At 49.6% G+C, this 20,235-nt stretch overlaps 1 protein-coding gene across 5 annotated transcripts in view; it reads right to left on the bottom strand.

Annotated features, from left to right (window-relative positions):
- Positions 1-20,235, bottom strand: part of KIAA0319L (KIAA0319 like) — a 98,036-nt gene that overhangs the window by 5,511 nt on the left and 72,290 nt on the right. For all 5 annotated transcript variants that reach the window (XM_037061450.1, XM_037061451.1, XM_037061453.1 and 2 more), the window contains exons 9-20: positions 19,849-19,981; positions 16,234-16,462; positions 14,867-14,990; positions 14,096-14,228; positions 12,004-12,152; positions 10,104-10,255; positions 9,599-9,737; positions 7,857-8,016; positions 3,661-3,803; positions 2,249-2,371; positions 1,601-1,691; positions 471-562 (exon numbers count right to left, since the gene is read on the bottom strand). In XM_037061450.1, the coding sequence (XP_036917345.1) occupies positions 471-562; positions 1,601-1,691; positions 2,249-2,371; positions 3,661-3,803; positions 7,857-8,016; positions 9,599-9,737; positions 10,104-10,255; positions 12,004-12,152; positions 14,096-14,228; positions 14,867-14,990; positions 16,234-16,462; positions 19,849-19,981 (1,668 nt within the window). The remainder of the gene's footprint in view (positions 1-470; positions 563-1,600; positions 1,692-2,248; positions 2,372-3,660; positions 3,804-7,856; positions 8,017-9,598; positions 9,738-10,103; positions 10,256-12,003; positions 12,153-14,095; positions 14,229-14,866; positions 14,991-16,233; positions 16,463-19,848; positions 19,982-20,235) is intronic.

Below are 20,235 nucleotides of genomic sequence, written 5' to 3'. Positions count from 1 at the left end.
CTGACTGGCCCAGGCCCCTCCCGGGAGCCAGCAGGGCACCTGCCCTCCGCCTGCTCTCCGTCAGCGAGAGCCGGTGGGCCTGCCTGTAAATACTGGAGGGAAGGCGAAAGGTCAGCTGGCAGCCACTGGTTCTGATCTCATCGCCGCCTCACCTTGTCGCCCAAAAGGAGAGATCACAGTCCCTGAGCCTGACTGCAGGGGGCAGCTTGAAAAGCTAAACTCCAGGACAGAATCCTGAGGGGAATGTAACAGGCCTAGCCCATCCGCCACAGGGCAGGACTGCCGAGCAGTGGGCCGGGCACTAGGGCTGGGCCCCGTCCGCCCTGGGCCCTCCTCAGGCAGCAGGCAGAAGGCTCCTCCAGCACAAACAGCGGCTAACGATGCACTTAGGAGGGAACCAGTGCCGGTGGCTCTTCACAGGGCGCGTGCACGGATCTAGGCGCCCCAGCCCCTGCTCCCAGGGCCACCACCTGCTCGGGGGGTCGGCTTCAGTTCCAGGCTTTCCTGATCCGTGGCGTCCAGGATCTTGTACTTGCTTTTTCTCTTGGGCTTTCCTTTTCGCCTGAAAAACACAATGGCCCCCACCCCTGCTCAGGAAAGGGGTTGTGTCAGAGTCAGCCGGCCCACCGCAGGAGGTGGCCACTGCAGTCTGTTCTTCAAACAAGCCTTACCAACTCTGGGAAAAGCGGCAAGGGAAATACGAATGTCTCAGGCTGGACTCACCAGTCCAAAGTGGCACTGAAGGACAGATTGGTTAAAAATGTAAAGGGACTGAAAATCCTGTGCTTGAGGGGTGGGGTGTGGCTAGAGAAGCAAGCATTAAACCAAAAAAGCTGTGAATGGAGGTTGTCTTAGGCTGGTGAAAATTTTTAAAAATTCTTTGAATTTTCTCAAGTTTTATGTGTGGTGACAGCAGGGTGACTCTCAGCTGTGCCACTTACAGACTGTGTCCGTGGATGAGGGTGCCATTTTCCTATCTGTAAGATGAGAAAAGGGTGTCGTTCATATTAAAGCATAGTATCTATAAAGTGTTATCATGGTGGCACACAGCAAATACAGAAATAATTCTTACTAATAATGAAAAACATACAGCAAGTGCCACCATGAAATGTTATAAGACTAGACAGGAAGACCAAGTGAAAAAACCCGTAACACTTAACCATGACTAACCTAAGACTACAGCTACGTGAAAGCATGCACACCCATGAACCCCGTCCAGGCAGGAAGGCAGGCAGGAAGAGATGAAGAACTCGGTGTGAAGGCCGTGGGGCTGAGGCACAGAGGCTGAAGGGCCACGCCCTTGAGATGTGGTCGAGGTCCACACCCAGGCCCACCCACTCCCACCCTGGCCACACGTGCCACACGGCAGATCACCGTGCTGACGGCCACTGGCTGCAGGAGCGTGTTCCTGCCCTCAGCAGTGTCCAGGGCGAGGAAAGCTGCTCTGCGCATGCCACGCCTGGGCCACAGCACCGCAGCAGTGACAGGAAGGGAGGGACCCAGGACTCGGCGCCTCCCCTGTGGAATGGGCCGGCATCTCTCTGGTGAATGACTACATGACTGGAAGTCCGAATGAATTTCCAAGGAGAATCCATCTTACCTTTTACAACAACAGACCAGAGTCCAGGACAGGGTTCCCAAGGCAACAACAATGACGAAGCAAGCAATGATAACATATAACACGCTCCATTCTGCCAAGAAAAATGAAAAGTTGGGGCTGTGGAGACAGAGGCTAGAGGGAGGTCTGGCCAGGGTGGGGCCATTCTCTAGTAGATCAGAATGACCCTGGGGTTCCCCAGGGAAGGTGAGATCTCAGAGTCTAAGGCAACTGTAGCTTTAACCCTTTTGAATTGTTCCAGTCCCTTCTCTGAGACTTTGGGGCAGTGGGGCTGAGTAAGGAGTTTTCACAACTTTAACAGAGGGAGCAGGGTTTGGCGGGGAACGGGAGCAGAAGGCCCCCATGAGGCTGTGACGTGTAGGCACTCCAGAAAGACCGCAGGCCTTGCGGCTGGTCTGGTTTAGGCTGCAGTTTGCAGTTGGTGTGATTTAAGTTTGGTTCTTACACAGTTGCTTCAGAGCTTTCCTCTAACCTTGGGCAAGTGTGGAGGAAAGAAGTAAAAATCCTCTGCAAACAGAAAATACACAGAGTTCTTCTCGCTTGCTCATCTGCCTCGGAAACACCAACACCCACCCACTCAGAACCACATCCAGCGCCAAGTCAGCTGGCTCGGTGCCAAACAACGCTCACCACAATTGCTGTCTCCGTCCCTCAGCTGCACCTCGATGAAATTCTCCATCCAGAAAGGGTCACAGATGCAGCGTTTGGTGAACGAATCACAGTGGCCGTGGTCTGAACAGTTCAGCTGGCATGCTGACCGCAGCAGCAAAGAGACAAGACAACCGTAGTCAGAGCCAGAGGAGAGCCAGCCCCCAGGGCCTGTGCAGGCAGGAAAGCACCCTGTTCAGCGGCCTGGGGTGAAGTGTCCCGAATACCCGCCTAGGAGCTTCCACAGCTGGGGCGCGTTGCCCATGATTGCCATCGTGGTTGGGTAAAACGAGCAGTGAGAAAAGCTGCTGGAACACGGTTCCAGCCTGTTTTCACCTGATTTTTTTTGTATGCGAGCAGTTGTTACCATTTCATGTCCAATAGACGCCCTTCTCTGAATAATTTATTGCCAAAATAAAATGTGTAGTATTACAAAGGAATTACATTGAACATGTTTTTAATATCTAAGAATACAATTTTTAAAAAATAATATGTGTGCTTTTATTAAAACAAGAAGCAGCACCCTGGCCAGTGTGGCTCAGTTGGTTGGAGCATCATCCCATAAACTGGAAGGTCACAGGTTCAATTCCTGATCAGGGCACATTTCTAGGTTTTGAGTTCGGTCCCTGAGTCGAGGCACATACCAGAGGCAACCATCAATGTTTCTCTCCCTCCCTCCCCCTCTCTCTAAACTCAATAAGCACGTCCTCCAGTGAGGATTCAAAAAAGAAAAGACCGAAAGAAAGGAGCAGCAAGATCTGGAAGTGGACCTAATAACTGATAACTGAGGGAATGATGAGTAAGATGATTTCATCATGTTGTGTGATATGAAATCATCTGTGACTCCCACTGCCTCAAAGTCACAGGCTCCATTACTGATACTGTAGTCTGTTGCCTACTTTCATAACTGAGGGAAATAATCAAGTTCAGTTAGCAGTTAATGAAAAGAAGGATGTACCCTGGCTGCTGTAGCTCAGTGGATTGAGCGTGGGCTGCGAACCAAAGGGTCGCTAGTTCGTTTCCCAGTCAGGGCACAAGCCTGGGTTGCAAGCCAGGTCCCCAGTGGGGGCCATATGAGAGGCAACCACACATTGATGTTTCTCTCCCTCTCTGTCTCTCTCCCTTCCCCTTTCTCTAAAAATAAATAAAATATTTTTTTAAAAAAGGATGTAACTTCCCCCCAAACGTACAGCCCCTCTGAACCCTATCTCAGGGGTCCACGGACCCCAGGTTAAGAGCCTCTACAAGTCAGGACTCTCCTGGACATGGCAGTGGAGGAAAGGTTATCTCGGTGTTCCTAGGGGACCGCGGATGAAGGCGGAGGACAGTGGGGAATGACAGGTGAGGCTGGCCACTGGGTAGCCTCTTGTTCCCAACACCCCAGAATTACTCACTGACAGTGTAGATTTCCAGGGCTCTGAATACCAGAAAGTCTGCCTTTTGCTTCCGCAGCTCATTCTTGAGCATCGCTGCCACCTCGTAGCCTTTGAGGATCTGGTGGGGAGGCTCGTTTTGGACAAAAAATACCATCTTGGTGCTGTAGAGACATGCAGCAGTACGTATGAAATTAGCCGGAGCCGTCAGCAACGACAGCACCAGCTAAGTACCTTCTGCTCAAGCCAGGGCCTGCGCTGAGAATTACATGCATTTTCTCCCAGCAAGCCAGTGATAAAGGGTTCCCAGCGTCGGCTCCATTTCAGAGGGCAGCACCGGGCTCAGAGGGGTTAAGTAACTTGCCCAAGGTCACACAGTTAATGATGGCAGAGCCAGATTCCAACCCTGATGTCCCTGACTCCACAGCCTAGAATGCCCTACGCTGCCCCGGCTCACAATACAACCCATTGCAAACAGGTAACCACAGGTCAGGAGAATGGAGATTTGGTTATGACTACATCCCTGCTACCGTTAATGGCTAAGACTGTGGTGCTGTTGGGTTTGTGCGTGGGTTTCTTGTAAGCCAAACCACAATGCTTTGTAAAATGTAAATAATTAGATGGCATCCAAGAATTATCCATTAGCCAAAATGATCGTTACTATGACAGCAACAAGAAAGACTACACCACGGGGTGGCTGGTACAAGTTTATGTCACTCCGTGCTCAGAATCTCCTTTCTGACGGTCAGTTTCTGTCCAAGGCAGACCACGTTTGAACTCACACCTGGGTGGCAGCAGACCCATTCTCTGGCTTGGCCTCCATTTTAGGAATCCTGCTTCTTGACTTCATGTTCATCTCATAGACTGGATCTTCCCAATTCAGGGAGTCACACTGGGTTTATAGGGGTGCCCAACATGTGGACCCTCAGCACACGGCACAGCTGGGTGGGACCAGCTGCTTACAGGGTGAGTCCATGTATTCCCGAAGTGCTATGTAAACAGCATCATTTCCTGTGAGTGGCATGACAGGCAAGTTTGGGAAGCACTGGCGTAACAAGACATTCCAGAAGCCAACTGCAGAAGGCTACCAAATGGGGCATCACAAATTCCAGGCTCAACAAACGAATCTTTACACAGAAGATTTGGGGTCCATTTCTCATTATCTTCTGTGGTTATCTAACCCATGCTTATAGTTCCTACTTCCATGTACCAAAAAATCGCAAATCTTTATCTCCCCTCCCCACGCCTCTGCTGCATGACCATATCTACCTGCAAATGCTTGCTAGAATACCTACCCCAGACCTTCCACAGGCACCTCGAATCCAACATGTCTCACCGTAAATGTGTAATAACCACTCGCTGAGTACTCCCTGTGTGTCAACAACTACACACACGCCGTCTTACTGGACCCTCAGTAACAGCCTACAAAATGGGAACCAGCACTTTACAAGAGACACAACAGGTTTGGGGAGGTGAAGCGCCGTGTCTGGGAAGGCCCACGTTTTTCCCACTATAATATATGAACTATGTCCCTCCAGTTATCCATCTCTCCACAATTCCTCAGCTAAGCCAACCCAGTCCAAGCCAGAAACCCAGCTACCTGGTACTGCTCTCTCCCTCAGGCCTGACGCAGCGACAGCCACCCTGCGCGCACACCCTTCCACACTGCATGGTTTGTGTCCAGCCTGTTCCCACCAGCTTGGGTGGGTCCAACCAGCCACTTTCCCTGCCTGGCCCCCACTGCTGAGCAGAGCTTACAAAGAAAGTCCTGATCACTACGCTACCCCGGATCCAGGGAGCCCCAGCTGTACATCACGTTCACTGGGAGGTTTCGGACCGCTGGTGGCAAGACCTCCCCCTAGACCAAGAGCACCACAATCTCTGGGTGAGGCAGGGGTAGTGGCCCGTTTGTGAGAGCTCCAGGTGATTGATTCTCTGATGTAGCCTCCCCCCTGCCCCGAGCCGGGAACCACCAATCTCATTGCATGTTGCTAACCTTGGCTGAGACCCCAACATTGCTCAAGGCCAGCACCCTTTCCTGGCACTGCTGTCCCCAGCCTTTCCCACCTTCCTTGGGCTGCCCACCTCACTCCCACTGCCTCACAGCAGACAGCCTCGTCTCCAGCTTCAGGGACAAAACAGGATGTTGGTACCAACGGTCTTCAACTCCATGCTCGCTACCTTACCTCCGCATACACCCACTACAGCACGTCTTCCCTCCTCGCCCGTCTCCCGAGTGGTGCTCCGGCTCGGCCCACAGCCGCTCCCCCAGACCTATGTCCATTTACAACCCACTCCCCGAACTCTGCCTTCTGAGTTTCCTCTGCACCTGCCCCTCAGCTCGGTCTATAANTCACAGCAGACAGCCTCGTCTCCAGCTTCAGGGACAAAACAGGATGTTGGTACCAACGGTCTTCAACTCCATGCTCGCTACCTTACCTCCGCATACACCCACTACAGCACGTCTTCCCTCCTCGCCCGTCTCCCGAGTGGTGCTCCGGCTCGGCCCACAGCCGCTCCCCCAGACCTATGTCCATTTACAACCCACTCCCCGAACTCTGCCTTCTGCGTTTCCTCTACACCTGCCCCTCAGCTCGGTCTATAAAAACGTTCAACTATTTCCTGTCTTTAAAAAGTGTTCTGCTGATCTTATCCCCCATATTATTTTCAGCACCAGCCTCTTCAAAAAGGTGTTATACTCACTATCTCCATACCCTCAAACCATGAGATGAATCTGTCCTCTGCCCCAACATCTAAGTAAAATGATGTCACTATCACAAACCCAAAACCCTGTTGGGCACCTGCATCTCTCTAGGCATCTGAATCCCTTGGCAGCCCAACCCCCCCAGCTCCCGCCTTAACTTCCAGGAGACCAGTTCCACCTGGTTTCCGCCTCACCTCTCTGACGGCTATTTCTTAGTTTCCTTTGCTGCCTCTTCTTTCTATGCCTCCTCCTTAAACATGGCTGTTCTCCAGAGCTCTGTCCTCGACCCTCTCGACACTCCCAGCATGCCTCATCTGTCCTCACAGCTTTGGCTCCTGCTCCTGACCTCTGGCTTTTCCTCCACCCCAAGTTCCAGCCTGTACTCGCTACACTCTGGTAAAACATCTCCCTAAGACACTCCGAGCCGAATAGTCAAAACTGCCTCATTCTTTGAAATGGCATTCTTCCGTGTCCCTGGGCTCAGTCAGTGGCACTCACCGCCTATTCAGGCTCAGGTAGCGGCACTCACCACCTACCTATTCAGGCATCCAAACCAAAAGCCTCATATTTGATACCTCACTTGTTCCCAATGTCCCATCGATTTACCTCCGAATTTCGTTTTAATTTCTTCTCCTCCTCTTCCATTTGCATCGCCGCTACCTTCATTCAGGTCTCACCACCTTTCTACTAGACTGGTCCAGGAGCACCCTGATGGACCTCACGGCCCTCAGCCTCCCCCTCTTTTAACCTAGCCCTCACACTACTGAACTCCCTTAACAATCACGGTGATGTCCTTGCTTCACAAACAAAACAAACAAAAACTTCACACGCCCGAAGAACTACTTAGGTCTCCTGCCCTGGTGATTAAAACTGAACCCCCTGGCTCGCATATGGCCCTTCTCAGTCCGCACAGCCAGCCCCGGCTTCTCCCATGTTCTGGGGCCCTGTAAGCTCTCAGAACCAAACGGCTTTCCAGAGGAGCTGCTGCCCTCCAATCCCACAGGACCTCTGTGCACGCTGTGCCCCATTCTGAATTCCTCCCAGTCCTCCCATGCTTGACCAGTGCAAGCTTCACCGCTTGTGGAAAATCCTGGGACTACCCCCGACTTCATCCAGGTCTCACCACCTTTCTACTAGACTGGGACGCCCTCCTGGAGGACATCACTGCCCTCGCCTCCATGCCGCCAGGATACCACACGTTCTGGCAAATCCACCCTGCACCAATGATACATGTTTACTTGATTACCCCCCCAACTAGACAGCGGTCTTCCGACACCGGGGACCTCTTCTGACCTTGTACCCTGACACCTTGCTGCAGAGTCTAACACGGAGCGCGTGGGCTGTTCTAGAGGAGAAGAGCTCGTTCCAGAAATGGACACCATGCGTGGTTCCTGGTCCGAGAGCCCACCCTTCTCTACTGACCCACACTACTTTCTCAGCTCAGTCACGAAGCCCAGGGGGCCCTGGTCTTTCCTTTTCTCCTCCCCCCGCCCGCAATTCATTGCCCAGCTACCTCTGCTCAGTGTACGGCTGAATCTTTTGCACGATGATGTCGGAATCCAGCACCCCCAGGAGGACCCCAATCTGGCGGATGAACATCCCCTTCAGCCTCTCAGTCAGCTGACTGACGTTGACATCCAGGATGACCTCCACCAGGTTGTTCTTCCTGGGATCTGGAAAGCATGTGGGTCAGTCATGGTTCTGGAAGTAGAAGAGTTCACACGCCCTGTGCGTGTGCTTGGGCACGGGAGAGAAAATAATGAGGGCATCGGAACTGCACCTGCCTTTCAAAGGGAAAGGAACAATGATGAAGTCTTAGTGATGCATCCGGTGTTGGCCTGGAAAGCTTTGAAAGGGCTCCTGGTCCCTAGGTCACCCTGAAAATGACCAAGCATGTGCTGGGGATTAGGGAGGCAACAGGGTTTAGTGAAGGGAGTGGGAAAGAAAGAAACACGTGTTTTAAAAGCTTCTCTCTGCCCCAGCTGGTGTGGCTCAATGGACTGAATGCCAGCCTGTGAACCAAAGGGTCACCAGTTAGATTCCCAGTCAGGGCACATGCCTGGGTTGCGGGCCAGGTCCCCTGTGGAGGCCCCGTGAGTGGCAACCACACAGTGATGTTTCTCTCTGTCTCTTCCTCCCTCCCTTCCCCTCTCTCTAAAAATAAGTATATAAAATCTTAAAAAACAAGTAATAAAGCCTCTCCCTTGGCCAGGCAGTGGCCATCTGACAGTGGTCACCTAACAGTCTCTCCTGATCCTCATCTGATTTTCGGTGTCTTGCTGTACTTTGTCTACAACACGGGAGGGAAAACGCTCATCTCAACCACCTTACCAGCAATGCCAGTGCATCTGCCCCACAGGTTTGACAACGGCTCAACACAAAGGAAACCCGGGCAGCCAAGAAACAAGGAGCCGCACCGCAGCTCCCGGTGCCTTTACAACCCTAGAGCTGGGAAACCACTGTGCTTTACTTTTGATTATATCTTAAAGACTGTTCTACACTTGGAAATTCAGTGATTATTCAGAATGCCTTATGCACATACTTCAATGTACCCTTTGCTTGTTCTGATGTATAATTTGCATAATTAGTGGGCTACCTATGATCTGATTTTAAACACAGAGAGATGGGACAAGGAATGGGCCACCTGCCCAGCCCCTTTCCCATCTGAGACATCACACAGGGGCTCAGCCTAGATAATGGAGTGGGTCCCTACCCCACCCCGCACTCACTTCCTCTCTAAAACCAGCGAGCCTCCAAGCAAATCTGAAAATGTAAAGGTCACCAGTTACTTTACCTTCCCTGGGTTGTCAGAAAAGGCCTGAGGCTCAACTCACAAAAATAAAATGTTTTCTGCATCTGGGTGCTGATGAGACGTCATGACTCAAGCTATCCCTGTGCTCAGAGTCCCAGAGCACCTGAGCCCTGCCTCATCGGTTGCATGCAGAGCAGAAAGTGCAGGTAGGGGCACAGAGGCCTGGCGCTGACACAACTGCGTGTGACACTGAGCAAACCCTGCCTGGGTTTCTGCTCCTGCATCTGAGACGAGCAGGGGAGGTCCACATGCCTGTGTGGATAGGAGGGGTAATGCTGCAACAGATAGTCCCAAAGGATTTTTCAGCTTGGGGTTTCTGGATTTTTTTCAAAGCTGGATATCCCACCTGGCTCTGTCCAGGCTGGGGCTGGCAAGATCCCGGGACCAAGGCCCTGCATGGCTGACCCCGCAGTGTCATCCAGGCCCGTCACACACGTACTCACCAGGTTTCACCTCCACAGTAGTCCGGTCCATGTTACTCTCACCCTTCGCATCAGTCACTTTCAGATGGAAAGTGTAGGTTCCCTCGACCAGGTTGGAAAGGAAGAGGACGGGCTGGTGGTCAGAGCGATTCAGCACCTCCTGTGGAGTGAACAACACAGCCACGCTGCAGAAAAAAACCACTCTCCTTCTGTGGACTCTGCTGCTGATTCTGTCACAGCTCAGCCCCTCTGAGCTGCGCTCTTCAACTCCAGGCAGTTTCTGCTCTGCAACAGCGGTGCAGCCACCGCTGCCAGGATCAGGGAGCAGACACACACCCCGTGCCACACTGGCATGCAGAGTGCCCCTTCGCCAGTCATTTGGCCCCCACCCCCAGATTTCAGAGAGCAACCCGGCTGTGACGGAGGAATCGCCTGGTTAACACAGATCCTAGGATGTTGGGCCCGGCCTCCTCTCGCCATCTCACCACCTTGGCCGTGTGCTGCCCTCGGCTCCTAGCACACTCACCCCTGCTGCGGGGCTCCCCTCATCTCGGGTCCAGAGGTAGCTGACTATTCCCTTGTCATCTGAGGACTTGGAGCCATCCAGCTCTGCTGTGTCCACGGGCAAGGTTATTACCACATTCCCAGTTATCTTGGCAATAGGTGGTTTGTTCATTTCTAAGCAAAGAGAAATCATTGAAATAATATAACATTCCAGGGAAAGAAGAAATGATTCTTCATGACACTTACAGGGAAGCTAAACACCAAATACATCTTAAATGGAGAACTGGTTCCAGCACCTGTCCCTACTGGCAACAGTGCACATTTAAAGCCACCATTGCCACAGGCCCTGAGGCTCCAGCCACACCCAGAAATGTTCTCCTGATACCATACAATGGAGGGGACAAGCGCAGTTTCCTCCTGTATTCTCAAAGCTGCCCCCTGAAAGGAATCCTGCTGGGGATTCCTCTGCGCTGTGGAGGAATCTCAGTAGAGGATTCTGCGCTGTGGAGGTATATGATAATTGGAAACTAGGGCCCAGTTGGATTAAAGCCTTTGAGTTTAGGTTTCATCCAGCTGATACCCTAAACTGTCTTTAAAATATGGGTTAAGCCCTGACTAGTGTGGCTCAGTGGGTTGGGTGCCTTCCCATAAACAGAAAGGTCGCCAGCTCAGTTCCTAGTTGGGGCACATGCCTGGGCTGCGGGCCAGATCCCTGGCTGGGGGAGTGCAAGAGGCAACAGATCAATGTTTCTCTTCCTCTCTCTCCCGCCCAATCCCCCTTTCTCTAAAAATAAATAAACAGAATCTTTAAAATAAGATAAAATATAGGCTAAAATGTTATTCTCTGAACATCTTTTTGGATGCCTTCCTTAGTACTGTAACAGAGAAAAAGGAGAGACCTCTCTCAACCTGGGCCCCACCTACAGCTCTGTTTACTCAGGTGTGTGCCTTCCAGTGCTCAATGAGCTCAGGTCACTGCGAGCCGACGCCACCTGCATATCTGACAGTTTTTCCTACTATCAGCTCATAGTCCTCGCCAAGGCATCACTGATCATCGTGCCTGCAAACCAGAGCAAGACCCATCAACTCTTGCCTCCAGCTGGCTTCAGCATGCAGGGTCCTAGGGGGAGCACAGACAGCTCCAGGGCAGGACAGCCATTCTAAGGTCTGACAGCAGGTGTCACTGTAGCTAGCAGGAAAGTCACAGGAACGCCAGGGCTTAGCAGCACAGAGGCAAAATCAAAATGCAAAGGGGAAAAAACCCTAATCCTTAGATTTAGTTGTTGATCCTTGTGAATTTGTTGGCATTTTAATGTTCACAATTTTGAACTATCAACAACTGAACCTAAAAAAACAAACTAAGCAAACAACCAGAACAGGAACAGAATCACAGAAATGGAGATCACATGGAGGGTAATCAGTTGGGAGGGGGAGGGAGGAGAATGAGGGAAAAGGTACAGAGAATAAGTGGCATAGATGGTAGGTAGAAAATAGACAGGTGGAGGTGACGAATAGTGTAGGAAATGGAGAAGCCAAAGAACTTATATGCACAACCCATGGACATGAACCAGGGGCAGAGTCACTGGAGGGAGGAAGGGTACTGGGTGGAGGGGACAAAGGGGGAAAAATTGGGACAACTGTAATAGCATAATCAATAAAATACATTTTTTAAAAAAGAAAAAACCTTAATCCTTTCCCTATTCATTGAGAAGGAAAGAAAGGAGGAAGGGGAACACAAGAAGTTAAAGTTCACCTTACAGTCACTCTCAATTAAGGTTGTTTTCAACAAGCAAATAACAGCTGCCCTTACCCAACTTTCTTCCCCACACCCTGTCTCTGATCGACTTCTCAGCCAAACAAGAGACGAAGAATTCTGTTATCCGACCCAGAGGCTGCTGCACCAACCCGAAGCAGGGAGGTACCTTCTTTGACAATGACATTCACAGAGCTCTGGCTTTGCAGGTTCCTCTCATCTTTGACAGTCAAGGTGAACACATAGGTTCCCACCTGCAGTCCCGTCACAGTGGCAACACTGCCATTAGCGTTCTCGAGCTGCACCCCATCAGGGCCCCTGGACAAGGAGAGAAACCAGAGGATGGAGTTGTGCCTGCTGCTCTCCTGTCCCTGAGTCAGCAGGTGCAGACAATTACTGCCTTGGAGAAAACATGTACTATTGTTTCCCAGTCCTTGAGAGGACAAGTTTTAAAATATTCTGTTTGGACAGAGTGTCATTTGGCCCCAAAATACAGGCTATCTGCTGAGCAGAAAATTCCATTCACCAGCTTTCAAATACATATAGCCTTATCCTTTATATGAGCTTCCAGAACATTCAAACTCTTTGCTGTTCCAGTTTGTAAAAGGAAGAGAGTGCTCTAGGGAGGTCTCTGATCAAAAGAATGACTTCCGAGTGATGTTTCTGAAAAGTATTTCTGGCCCAGTAGTTGGTTCGGCTCTTGCCAGCAAAGAAGCAAAATGCATTTCTTAATCCCATGCCAAACTCACTCTTGCTGAAAAGTCAGAGAAGGAAATGGGCCAACACTGCAGTGGAATTCTCAGGGCAAAACCATCCGCTTCTTAGGGGCTCTGTAAGCAAAGGTACTGGACAGGGTCCCCAGAGGGCCTGGGATACCTGCTCTGTGCTGACATCCAGCACAACACTGCACGCGCCAGAGAGCCCTTCTTCGCAAGAATCAAAACGCCCCAGAGCTTTCCCTAAAACTACCAGAGAAGACCAGAGACATCTGCAGATTTGCTGGTATTGTTTTGTTCCACTGCTCACATCATCTCTGACCCCAGTAGCCCTCCCTGAAGCAGATTCTTCTTCAAGAAGCTGGCTAAGCATTATTTCTGCTGTGAACAGTAATAAAACTCAACCAAAAGGGTCATCCCTAGTATCTTTAATAGGTATAACTTAAACACCCTAGGCTGGGAAAGATAGAAACAAGAACAGAGAAAAATCATTTCTAGAATCAATTCACCAATCAGAAGTCAAGTGCAGCCCGGTAACAACGCCCCGCCCCCCACTACTCTCTGACGCCCTAGACCAACAACGACACCACAGACAACACAAACAACACAGCCCGGCTGTGCTTCGGTTGCTACCTTTGGAAATAGAGAAATTTAACTCCTTTTTAACTTTTAACTCTTCCTTAAAATTCTTTCACTGCTTTTGGGGTCCTGCATATAATTTGAATCCCAGTTGTTATGGTTTAAAGGAGCCGAAAGGAACTGCGAGATACAGGAATGGTTCAATTCTGTAACCTAGTTTAATTAGAATTATTTTGGGCCCTGGCTGGTGTAGCTCAGTGGATTGAGCACGGGCCTGGGAACCAGACGATCGCGGTTCGATTCCCAGTCAGGGTTGCACATGCTTGGGTTGCAGGCCAGTTTCCGGCAGGGGTCAGTTCCCTGCAGGGGATGCACCAGAAGCAACCATACATTGATGTTTCCTTCCTCTCTCCTTCCCTTCCCCTCTAAAGATAAATAAATAAAATATAAAAAAAAGAATTATTTTGGTTACCACCTTTGCCTCTGGCTAATGTACTTGGTAAACGCAGTCTTGTTCAAGGGAACGGTAACAGAGCAGCGCTTTCATTCTGTAGATGAATTCCCAACTCTCCTTAATAGCTGCTCTGTCCCATCCCCCCTGCCTGCCTCACCCAGTTAATTTTGAGCAACAGTATTTTTCTGCTCCATTACCCCTTCCATCCAGCCTCTCAAGTGTAGTTAAATAATGCATTTCAGCGGATGGATTATACCTGTAAAAGCACCAGGATCACAAAGTATTACCTGGGGACTAACTGATGGTAAGCATTCTTTTTTTCTTACAAAAATCATTTTGTATCATTTTCTTAGAGCTGAAGTTTGGCATTGCGAAGTTTCTTTCTCAGTCACTCCCCTCCTCACCCCTTGAATAAGCGAACAAGAACAAGTAAACTCTTAAAAAGCAAGTACAACCATGCTCTTCAAAGGTCCAGAGCCTCTGCATAAGTAAGAGTTTGTGTCAATACTCACTGTGTTTTTTTCCAGAGATAAGAGATAATTTTCTGATCATCTGAGCTTTTGCTACCATCCAGGGTTGTGCTGTCCACGGGAAGGGTCAGCTCTTTGTCTGGGCCTGCATCTGCCTGCGGAGGCTTGTTGTTTTCTAGAAGACAGAGACTTGGAGGTCAGAAGCAGGCAGTCTGGTTGGGAAAGGAGAGGACCCAATCAGGACAGATTTTCTGGAAGCCATGAGAACTCCGCCTCCCTGCCCTTAGAACTGTCAGATACTGTGGGACAGCTACACACTGGGGTGCAGTCAGGGAGCTCGCCAGGCAGACTCTAAGGCTGAAACAGAACAGTTCTGAAAGAATATGGCAGCATTTAATGAAGTTACAATGCCATGCTGAATGCAAAATACTATGCCATAGAAGTGCAAATAAGAGTCCAAGTGGTAAGACGGGGCTTTCTTGAGTAAGCAGGCTTGAGGCTGGTCCTTAAAGGGCACATGATAGGACTGGGGATGGCAGAGACTCTCTCTACTCCATGGCCTTGACGACACTATAACTAGTGAAGGGCAAGGGCATGAGCTGAGGCTGTGACGTGCTCTTTCTCTCAAGCTATGACGAGAAAGCACTAGGGGAATGAACAACAGAAGTTGCTACGACAACAGAAGCTGCCGGGGGCTCTGATTGGTGCCTCCCACTCCCCCCCCCCCTTTCAGCACAGAACCCAAACCCTCTTCTTCCCCAAGGGTAAAGGGACTGGCCAATCGAAGAGCCTGCCCCTCAGGTTGGAACTTACCAGGCTGCACAATAACAGTCACTTGAGCGGTGGCCTGCTGTCCTATTGTGTCGGTCACTGTGAGCTGGTACGTGTAGTCTCCTTCTTGCATGGCAGAGAGCTGCAGGATCGGTGTTCTAACGCCCTGGATACGTAAATACAGACAGTGGAAAGACAGCCTCCCAGAATCCCATCATACACTAAGTCCTGCTCGGGTCTAAGAGATTTACCCAGTTTTCTAAGCCTGGTTGGTGCTGGGCTATTACCTCCTAGTCCAGCAAAATCAGTGAATGCTGGATCAGATGCTGTGAAACATCTTGTTAAAAGGTTCCCCCTTCAGGGAACAACCCGCCCCAACACAGCAGCTGTTTCGAATGAAATCAGGAGCTCTCACAGGGGAGGGGAGTACAGGAAAAAAGGCAAAGACAACCAAGATCAGTCTCTGCCACCCAGGCAGAAAGGTCATGAATATAAAAGAACACAATTTCAAAAACAGTGTTCTTCCTACGAAGGACACACAGGGATCCCAACAAAGCTGCCTCAGTAGAACATGGCAGTAACTCAAGATGCTGTGCAGAGCCACGCTGCCTTCTTACAGGTCGGTACAGATCTTTCAATGGCAGAGAAAGCCAACATACTACTCAGACTGACTCCGGGTGAAATGTCAGCCTTAAGCCACGACTCAAATCTAGAAACATGGATTCCTGAGTGTCAGAAGGAACATCATACGTAACTCAGAACAACCTTCCAACGTAGGAAAGTGAGAACAGTGGCCACACACTGTCAGCCTCTGGGCGGAGTCCAGCTTGCAGACTTCTTGTTTGGCCCGTATGTCTTAAGAGCTGTAACATTTCACACACAGGTCTAGATTTCTATCTTTTCTGGAAAAGTCGCACATTCTAGCAATACAGGGACCACACTTCCATCTAGCAATAACCAGCTGGGCCTGCAGGGCAGCCAATCCCTCAGTCTGGGCTCAAGTTCTTGGGTGCACCACGGTCACCCAGTTTTCTGTGTATGCTTTGTCACCAGTGTGGTGGCAAGTCTAGGCTCTTCCTAAACATCTCTGGAGAGACAATGCTCCCCGCCTCGTCAGGTCATCTGCCCCAATTCGTAAGATTCACACCCTGTCGCCTCTGAATAGTCTGACTCTCTGGAATCACCCTGGAACAGGAAAAAAGTTTTCTAAGCCTAGTTTCTCATCCAGTCTTTTCTGCCAGTATGTTAACTAAAGGCTCCTTAAACTTTCTGAGTCTTTTTAAAAAAATCATATATTCTATGCACAAATCTGACTTTGGTCATTAAAATGCAGCAAATACAAGCCTTGGAAGAGTGACCCAGTCCAGCAGCCCTAACTCCCCTGGGCAAGAAAGCCACTCCCCTCCTACCTGCATCTCCACCACCTTCCCTTTGCTGCTGGGGCTGAGGGACCACTCATAGCTGGTGATGCCATGGTCGTCAGTGCTCTGGTTCCCAAAGAGGGTGATGGAGTTTTGGGGCAGGGTGATCACTTGGTTGGGGCCTGCATTGGCCACAGGAGGATAGTCCACAGCTTTGTTCACTGTCAGACTGGCCGTGGTGGAGTTGGAAGCTCCATCCGAGTCCACCACTGTCAAGCTGTCAGGGCAGAGAGAGGCGTGCAGTCACGGAGGGGCTTGGGTACAGAGGCATCAACACGAGAGGACTAATAATCAAGGCTAAGAAATACGAAGGTGGCAGTGTTACCAATTGGTAACTGATTCTTACCATTCCTCTGGGAAAGGCAGAGTAATAATACTAGAGGCTAACGCTGACTGACGGTTCACTGTGTGCCAGGCACCGAGCCAAGTGATCTGGAACTCAATGAACCCTCAAGAGCTCTGTAAACTCTACCCTCATTTTTCTCCTTACACATATGAGGAGACTGAGGCAGAGAGAGGTCAAGTAACTTGCTGGGAAGTGGAGGTGTTGGATGTGCTTCCAGGCAACATGTCTGCCGTGCTGTGCCGCTCAGTGGCCTGCACGTGTCTGTGTGCTGGGCTGGTATGAGCACGGTCTGGTCCGACGCCCACAACAACCACCAGTCTCCCTTTGCAGGTGGCAAAGAGAGGCTACGTAACCTGCCCAGGGCCCTGTCAGGAGCCAAGAAGCAAGGCCAGTTCTGACTCCCAAGCCCGGAAATCAAGTCTTAAGAAGTGATAGTCCATGGCCCCTATTCCTGTGGCGCTCCAAGACACTACACTAACTAGAGCTCTGACTGTAGCAGGCTCTCCTGCCATCACCCTGGTCCAGAGGAGTACGTACCACAAGAACGGACTCCCTAGCAGACAGCCTCTGGGATGGACTGGGGGGGTCTGGCTGCGGTGAGACACAAGCCTGAGATGGAAATGCACTCTCCTACGCAACGGCCCCACAGTTTGCGCCAGTGTGAAACAGGATTTGAAAGAGAAAAAAGTGCTCATTTATAAGAACAGGCTTTTACCTAAATGATGCTTTCCAGCTGAACAGCCTAGAGCTGCTCTTGCCACCTCAAAATGTGAGCATAAGCAAGCAAGGAGGTTTGGGCTCCCTCCATTCTGCTGCCAGAAAGAGGGAAAACATAGATAAGGCATGTCGTTTGTTTAAATCTCACCACCAGCCACAGACAGAGCCAGACATCTGTGGGCTTTCCCTGTGGTCTGAAGGGGGTGTGGGTACTGCAGCCTTGAGAAAAAGAGCCCAGAAAGATCAGACTCACAGACTCGCAAATCGACAAACATCAGGAGGGGAACAATCTACAGGAGTTTACTTTTTCCAGGTTGCCTGTTGCTTTCACAGTTTTTTGTTTTTGTTTTTAAACATATACTATTTGTCTCCTACTTTAGAATAAAAGCAAGTTATGGACAGGTGGCAAAACAACAGCTGCCCATCACTGCCTTTCAGCTCAGTCCCTGGCTTTCAGAAAAGAACCCTGGAACCAAACAGCAGCTGAGCACAGGGCCAAGGAAGGAGGAGACTGCCGTGTAAAACCAGGGGGAGGAAAAGCGAAGTGGAATCAGACTGAACCTTAATGCTAATCAAACCCAAACCTGTCAGTTCGTAGACTGAGGCTTAGAAAAAAAGATTCGCTCCCTAATACCCCATCCGACTGAACCACTGCAGGCTAACATCACTGTGAAAAGCTCAGACTGCCTGCGTGACCTTGGGCAAGTTACTTAACCTCTCAGTGCCTAAACTTCCTCATTTATAAAATAAGAGTAATTATTTTTAAAATATATTTTATTGATTATGCTACTACAGTTGTCCCATTTTCCCCACTTCACTCCCTTCAACCCTGCACACCCCCTCCTACCTATATTCCCCTCCTTAGTTCATGTCCAAGTGTCATACACATAGATTCTTTATCTTCTACATTTCCCATACTGTTCTTACCCTCCCTGTCTGTTTTCTACCCACCATCTATGCTACTTACTCTCTGTACCTTTCCCCCCTTCTCCCCCTCCCACTCCCCTGTTGATAATCCTCCACGTGATCTCCATTTCTGTGGTTCTGTTCCTGTTCTAGTTGTTTGCTTATGTTTTTGTTTTAGGTGTGGTTGTTAATAATTGTGAGTTTGCTGTCATTTTACTGTACATGTTTTTTATGTTCTTTTTCTTAAATAAGTCCCTTTAACATTTCATATAATAAGGACTTGGTAATGATGATGAACTCTAAAATAAGAGTAATTATAATACCTGTTATAAGGATTAACTCGACTACTGTATGCAAAGAGCTCAAAACAATACTAAAGACATAGTAAATGTTCAAGAAACAAGTTATTATTGTTATTATTTTTAAAAAGATCATCCTAGCCCAGGCTAAATTCCATAAATGTTCAAATTCCTACATTAGAAATCTAAGGTAAAAACCATTCACATTTCAATTTTAAGCCAATGAGAAGACTCCAACCTTGTGGCATGACAACTACCTTTCCTCCTGCTGAAGTCCCGAGGCGCGACAGCTGTGCATGGTCAGAACCTGCATGGCCACCTGCACGGTGGGTGCTGTGTCAGATGCTCAGCGCTGTGTCTCTGGCAGTGTCTAAACCTGACTGACCGCAGGAGCAGTGAAGAAGACTGACACTTGCGCATAAGCTGCTGCACCACGGTAGGTGCCACATGAGGGCGCTGAGTGCAACATTCTCTGCTCTTTGGAGGGTCTTAGAGAGCCTCATTGGAAACGGTAGGTCCTTAAGAACAGGCAGAACTCCAACAGATTGAGAAGAGCATTCAAGGAAGCTTAAACAAAATCCATACGGGCCACGTCAAGGAACAGAGGGGAATGAGCCCTGACACAGGGTTTAGAAAACCTGCGTCCCAGTTCTGGGTAACCTCAGAGAAGCTAGTAAATGCCCTGAGCCTCGCCTCTCTCGAACAGGAAACGAGGACAGCACCATGCACACCCGGGGTCTGCGTGGTGCAAGTGCTTTGTGCCGCATAAGCAGTTCTGCAGATGCAAGAACCTCTCTGTGGTCGCCTCGCGCTCGCAGTCTCACTCCAGCACGTTGGCACTCGGCCCCCAAAGGACTGTCTTTGAATCAGGCTCCCCAAAACCCCGTTAGAGGAAGATCCTACAACTCATGTTCAAATAAGCCACTTGTCAGAGTAAAGATTTTGAGCTATCATAAGTTTAAGAAGCATTTCCCAAGTGGAAAAGATGGTAGGTAGGTTCCTTCTCGATTTTTCCTGAGAAAAGGCAAAGAAAGATGGACTCTTTCACTTAATAACAGCAATCCAAAAAATATGTTTGGGGATCTGTAAGGTAAGGCTTTGAAAAGGACGAACTGTGGTGGACTCTCATCTACTATGCAAGGGCTTTTGCCCTAAAAAGCTATTAATGTTGTAACCACAATTACCACAGGGCTCGGAGCACCAATGGAACCACAGGCTTCATTTCCAACCAACTCTACAATGAATTTGGTATCTGTCAGAGTTACTCCTGTAAGAATGTAAAACCCACAAGGGGGGAAAAAAGGCCAATGGTAAACTTGAAGGATCCTAATTTACCTGAAAGTGTAGTTCCCAGGGACGAGCTTACTTAGTTTTAATATGGGCGTATCTTCAGAAATCTTCTCTTCTCTCAGAGGTCCCTTAAGTTCTTCCCAATGGTACTTGACGATTTTATCATCATCAGTGCTTTCTTGACCATAAAGAAACATCGGTTACAACATGAGCACGCTGGTCTCAGCACTTATCCGGTTTACACAAACCAGGGCAACTGCCTAGAGGGTTGAGGCTAGGAAAATGTCGCGAAATTACAGACTATCTCTCCAGAGTGTTTCCTTCCTAGGAATAGTGGGTCATTCTGCCTCTCTATGAATATTCCACTGAACAGTTTTCCAAGGACTCCAACACAGGCAACCTCTGGTTAAAATGCTAATGCATAAAAAAAAA

Source organism: Sturnira hondurensis, unplaced genomic scaffold (assembly GCF_014824575.4).
Source record: "Sturnira hondurensis isolate 20B ecotype Veracruz unplaced genomic scaffold, ASM1482457v3 Scaffold0013381, whole genome shotgun sequence".
Taxonomy (NCBI): Eukaryota; Metazoa; Chordata; class Mammalia; order Chiroptera; family Phyllostomidae; genus Sturnira; species Sturnira hondurensis.
The sequence above is the reverse complement of the archived record's forward strand: the minus strand, read 5'-3'. Positions and strand labels throughout refer to the sequence as shown.